This window comes from Tenrec ecaudatus, chromosome 18, assembly GCF_050624435.1.
Source record: "Tenrec ecaudatus isolate mTenEca1 chromosome 18, mTenEca1.hap1, whole genome shotgun sequence".
In the NCBI taxonomy this organism is placed as follows: Eukaryota; Metazoa; Chordata; class Mammalia; order Afrosoricida; family Tenrecidae; genus Tenrec; species Tenrec ecaudatus.
The window spans coordinates 11816157-11822157 of record NC_134547.1 but is presented as its reverse complement, the minus strand read 5'-3'; the positions used below and the strand labels follow the sequence as shown (position 1 = coordinate 11822157).

At 58.1% G+C, this 6001-nt stretch overlaps 1 protein-coding gene across 2 annotated transcripts; it reads right to left on the bottom strand.

Moving 5' to 3' along the window:
• Positions 1-721: 721 nt before the first annotated feature.
• Positions 722-4524, bottom strand: PNMA8A (PNMA family member 8A). 2 transcript variants are annotated; one of them, XM_075536548.1, is made up of 2 exons: positions 4343-4524; positions 722-4174 (listed from the first exon to the last, which is right to left on the bottom strand). In XM_075536548.1, exon 2 carries the CDS (start codon positions 4134-4136, stop codon positions 2571-2573), a length of 1566 nt encoding a protein of 521 aa, XP_075392663.1. In that variant the 5' UTR covers positions 4137-4174; positions 4343-4524; the 3' UTR covers positions 722-2570. The 2 variants fall into 2 exon arrangements, with proteins under 2 accessions (XP_075392663.1, XP_075392664.1); XM_075536549.1 differs by having other exon boundaries at positions 4347-4524.
• Positions 4525-6001: the final 1477 nt, after the last annotated feature.

The following is a 6001-nucleotide window of genomic DNA, read 5'->3' as shown; positions in this document are numbered from 1 at the left end:
TTGAGATCAAGTACTTGCACACCATGTCATCGGTTATTGTTCCAGAAACCTCTGGAAGGTGGGAGAAGCTCCCCCCGGCCGCCTGCAGAAAAACCTTTCGCGTCAGAGAAGAGGCACAGCAAAAAGGAGAGCCTTTTCAATGGCTGAAAATCACCCGGGTCTGATGGTCATTTCATCTGCTACCTATTCGGGAAACCTCTGGAAGGTGGGAGAAGCTTCCTCCGTGTGGAAGAGCCTTTCACAACCGTGGAAGAGCCTTTCACAACCGAGGAAGGCCACAGCACCCGGGGGGAGCCATTTCAGTGGCTTCCCTTCCCGTGGAAGGCTGACGACCACCCAGGTCTGACACCACTCAAAGCTGGCAGGGTGACTCCGGCAGTGGGTGCTGCTCAGCAGGGTTGCCTCTCAAACCAAACAGCCCTGTGCACCAGGCCTGAGACCAACCTCCCTGCACCCCCAGCCAGTTACCATGGGAACCAGTTGCCCGGATGCGCCTTCTGACACACTGCAGGGCTTCACCGGTGAAAGTAGAGCCATGCTCTGCAGGGTTTCCAATGGCTAATTTTCCTGCTCGGGGTCACCAGGCCTTTCTTCCAAGGCACCTCTCAATGGGCTCCACCAGCCAGTCTCTTGGTTGGCAACCCAAGTGCTCAGCTTAAGGCACTTGTGCCCTCCAGGGCACCTCCCACCCCGCCCTCAAATAAAAAGAAAGAAAAGCGTCTATATTTGCTCAACTTTATTTTATGACGAACACATTCCAATTTTATTGGAGCTTGGTACAACCCATTAACACATTGAGGCCCTCGTTGACTCGGCTTTGGAATCAGGAGCTGGGCAGCTGCCGGCTGGCTTCACCCAGCGAGTCCAATTTGCTTCCACGAGCCCCAGGAACCGCGGGGTCCCCCATGGACTCATAGCTGCAGCTGGAAACCGGTCCCTTTGTTTCTCCCCTCTTCCCTTGTACTCGGCCGGAATCTTCTTTCAAGGTGCCACGACGCATATGGGTTTCGGAGTTGAATGGCAAACAAAAGCTAACCAACAGTTCACATTCTGGATCACAAAAAACGGAGGTCAGAACAGAGGCACCCGCCCTACCCCCCTCCCCCCCCCCCATCCCCTTACAAAGACTAGAACTATTGAGGATTGATTACTTAACACAGCACGGGCAGGAGCGCATAGAATACACAGGTTGGCTGGCGTTCACAGAGTTAATTACAAGGACGTGCATGAGGCTGAAGTTCACCCCTTCTCCCTTCCTCATCAAGGTCACAACAAGGACATGAAACTCACTCGAAGGCAAAGAGCAGGTGGAAAAACATGAGCTCGACTTATACAAAATAAAACACCAGGTGAGCCTATGTACACGAAGGGCATTTTGGTGCTCTGCTATGGCACAGTTGGGTGCGCGACTGAGGCGCGTGGTCACGTTTCACCACTTTTGATGACAATATGAAAAGGAACCAGAGGTGGGTGCAATCTTTGTGGTGGCGGGGAGGTTCTCCTTGGGGGGAGGAGGTTCTCCAGGGTACAGTTTGAAAAACAGGGGGCTGGGGTTACCTGCACCTCTGATCCAACCCACTCCCCAGCCCCCACCCTTAACGGCTAGAATGCTGGTCGAATTTAACAACTATTCAGAAAACAGAAATGAACAGCTAAGTGCTTTAAGATCCCCCCCCCCACCCCAGAACTCTTTTGCTATCATGTGAGAAAGACTAAGGGGGAACGGGGTAACCTAGGTAGGCCTCAATTGTTCTCTTCCCACTGTCCCCTCCCCAGATGCTTCTGGAAGGAGCTTCACCCCCCAAATGGAAACCAGGGGTAACCACTGTTCTTAATCCTCTTCTCCCTCCCCACCCCCCTGCCAGTGTATCCTAAAACTCAATGCCTTCCACGTCTAATGGGCATTCTGTTTCCTCCAGAGGAAGTCTTTGGGACCTTCCCACCTCTGGCTAGATGACGAGAAGATGGCAGATGAAACGCGGGAGGGGCACACGGGTCGGGTCTGCGGAAACTCTCCTGACGAGGTGGACGAACATGTCTGCCTTGCTCTTCGAAATGGCCGCCATGAGCCTCCCTCCCCCTCAAATTCCTCCCACTTCCAAGGCCATCAACCCACAAACAAGGTCCCCGAACGGAGCGCCCTGTTGCCTTCTTCCGTTCAAGGACAACAAAAATCTTCTTTCTGGCCTCGGTGCTGGTTTCTCAGTCTTTTCTCCCACTCTGCGGGCCGAGCGTTTCCCCGGCCTAAATCAAAACCTCCTGGATTCTGGCGAGAAAACAAAACAAAAACCACCACACACAAAAAAACCCAACAAACCCAAACCTTTCTTAGGAAATCCAGCTGGGCAGACATGAACTACGACCCCCCCAGGATTCCTCTTGGAACAAACACCCCCCCATAAACAATAAAACCCCAACCCATGAGATTTTTTTTTTTCCAAGGGAGATGGGTCAGATGAAGTGGCTCGAGGCCACCACAGCGGCACGTCAGTAAAGGATTGGTTGGTGAGCTTGCTGTTGCCACCTCCTACGCCTCCCCACCCCCGGACCCCCCCACCCCACGGTGGCGTTCAGGGGTTCCCAGGAGGAAGAAAGGGGTTCTCAGCTTCTGGAACCTTCTCTGTGGCATCAGCAGCCTCAGCCGCCTCCCCCTCCTTCTCCTTCTCCTCCCCCTCCTCCTCCTCCCCCTCTGGTGCACTGTGGCCCCCCTCCTTCAAAGGATCCACTGCCTCTTCCCCCTTGGGTGGGTCTTCCTCCACCTCCCACTCCTGCTCTTCCCACATCATCCACTTGGCCACACACTCTAAATTACTTTTGCGGTCACTCTGACCGTTGGAGGTTTCGGGGGCGCCTTCTGCCTCGGCCTCGGGGTCCTGTGACCCGCAGGCGGGCACCGGTGCAGGCTTTGGGTCTGGCTCTGGGTCGTTCGGGCCCTTCTGGACTGCGACATCCTTCCTGCCGCCCGGGCCTTTCTTGGGGCTCACCGGCGGCTTCTTGGCCTCTTCGGGGTCCATGAGGACGTAGGAGACAGGGCCCAGGCTCACCTTCTTCTTCTTCTTCATGGGGGCCACCTTCTTGGCTGCGCCACATCCCATGGCCTTCTTCTTCGGTGGGGCCTCCTGGCTGCCGTCTTGGTCTGGTTCCGAGACGCCACCCAGGCTCTCGGCTTCGGCCGGGGCACCCTGGGATGGGTCTCGGCGGACCTTTCGCGCACACTTCGCCCCTGGCTTCTTCGGGGTGGCCTCCTCCTGCTTCACGGGGGCCTTCTTGTTGGCCCGGGCGCATTCCGAGGTCTCCATGCCTTCGGCCTCTTGCGCTTCGGCCTCTTGCACACAGGCTGCGCCGTTGGCCAGGCCCCCCTTGGGCTTTTTCCAGAACATGGGTTCCTGCTTGGGGGCTTTGTTCTGCTTCTTCTTCCTGGGGGAGTTCTTCGCCCTCGCCTTGGGTGCCACGGGCCGGGGCCCCTGCTGGGCCACGTTGTACCAGCCGCTGGGGTTCTCCTCTTTCAGGGCACAGGCCGCCCCGGGCGCGGACCCCGATTCCTTCTTGACCCGCCGCCCCGCTTCGGCGGCCCACGCTGCCATCTCGGCCTCGGCCTCGGCCATCTCCAGCGCCCTGGCCTCCTCCCGGTGGCGGATCTCAGCGTCCATGTGGAAGACGACTTGCACCACCGTGCCCAGGAGCACCCCCAGCGCTTCGGCCCAGTTCTCCTGGGGCAGGTTCCGGCTGGCGGCGCGCGGGGGGCCGCTGCTGAGCTGCAGCAGGTGCACGACATCCTCCACGGTGCGCCCCTCGCTCTCGAGGAAATCGTGCAGGTTTTTCAGGAACTCGGCGTCCTGGGTGGGGTCTCTGCAGACCACGCGCCAGGTGCCCCCGCGGCCGGGGACCTCGCGGGGGATGGTGCTCAGGTTCACGCCCTCCCCCATCTCAATCAGGACGGCCTTGGCGTTGTCCTCCCTCACAAAGATCTTGTTGAGCACCTGGTAAGGGCCCAGCGGGGCGAAGAACACGCGCAGGGTCTCCTCAATCTCCACCTGGCCACAGTCCTGCGGGATGCCGGTGACCAGCAGGGCCCTGTGGATATCCAGGTCCATCCCCCGGCACCAGTCTTCCAGAAGAGTCATCACCGCCGCCATGTTCACGGGCACCTGATGCGGCGGTGGCGCGAGCGGTCCTGCAAAGGACAGGGCAGCGGGTCAGATGCCCGGGGAGGGAGGGAAGGAGGGAAGGAGGGAGGGCAATCTTGGGGTCCCCCGCCCCCCACTCCGAGGCTGGCGCGCGGGCGGCCGCGCTTCAGCATCCCCGACCCCACCCCAAAACCGGCGGCCCCGGGGGGGCTTACACGCCTCGGAGAAGCTGCGGGGGCCGCTCGGTGGCGTCCCTGGTCCTGGCTGTCCACCGGGAGTCGACGGCGCGGCGGGCAGGTGAGGGGCGGCCGGGGCGCGAGCTCTGCGCAGGAGCTGCAGGTGCGCGCAGCCGGGAGCAGAAGCGCTGGCGTCTGCCCCGCCTCGATCCCGCGGCTCCGAGGGAGGACCCGCCGCGTCGCCCCGCGCGCCTGCGCACTGGCTCTGTGCGCGCGCGCCCCCGCGCCGCGCGCGCCCGCGGGCTCCATGGCAACCGGCCGTGGCTTGCTGGGGCCCCAGCGCGGGGGCGGCAGGGCCGAGTGGAAGCGGATGCGTCTCTCCAAGGCCACTCTCCATCCTTCCCTGCGCCTCCACGGATGCAGGAGCGGGGGTGCGACTTCAAGGGCTACCCCAATTTTTTCTACCCCAGCTTTTTCTATGCTCTGCTTTCCTGTTGGCTGCAGCCAGCGGGGTTCCAGGGGGGGATACCTGGGATCCCCTAGGGCGAGGCTGAAAAGGCCCAGGTTCAAGTCCCTGCAGGATCCCTTTGTTGGCATAGTGGTTATGCCTTGGGCGGCCAGCCCCAAGGTTGGGGGTTTGAAACCCCCTGCCTCTCTGTGGGAGAAAGATGAGGCTTTCAACTCCTGTAAATAGACCCAGAAACTCTTAAGGGCAGCTCTGCCCTGCCCTATAGGGTCTCTATGGGTTTGTGTTGACTCCTGGGCAGTGAGTCTGTTTTTGTTTTGTTTTTAAGGGGAGAAAGATGAGGCTTTCTGCTCCCATAAAGATTTACAACCCAAAGGGGCAGATCGACTGGACCCTCTAGGGTCACAATGTGTCACATAGGCAGGGAGAAATTCCTCTGAAAAGCCTTTGTGGTAACTGAGATACGCACTGGGCTACTAACCTTAAGGTCGGAGGTTCAAACCCACCAGCCACTCCCGGGGAGAAAGATGAGACTATCCGACCCCGCACAGATTCACAGGATCCCTGCCCTGGCTTGCTGGGAGTCGGGATGGATTGGATAACAGTGCATTTGGTTTGGTGTGCTTCGATACCTCTAACAAACCACAGCTTCTGACCATCTTCTAGCCACATGTTCCAGAAACTTCCAGGCCCTTCTTGCTCCCTTCCCTCACCTCTTCAGGCCTGGGGGGACAGCCTCAACACTTTTTTTTTAAACATATTTTCTTTGGGGTGAGATATACATAGCTAAACATACATCCATTCACAATTTCTGCACGAAGATTAGGGACACTGGCTGCATCCTTCACTGTTTTTACATCACGATTCATTCCTGGTCTCTTAAAGTTCTTGCCTATCTGTGCTTTAAATGAACTGCTGTCAGAGTCAGCTCACATAGATCACTCTTTAAACGACTTCATGAGGTCATTTGGGTCCAAGGTTTAAGGATGGTTTCCCAGCATTTGTCGCCGGAGCGTCTCCCGAGTCTCCACGGATGCAATGAGTCTAGTTTCCACATAAATTTGAAATCCTATCCCACACGTTTCCTCCTTTGGATCAGAATCTGTCTGTTGGGTCCTGGACCAAAACGCTGAATGAGGCTCGTGTGGCACCAGCCACCTCTTCTGACCTCATGGGAGTGTTGGTAGTAGTTTATGGAAAGTGTCTGCCTTTCTTTGTTGGTTCATGAAAGG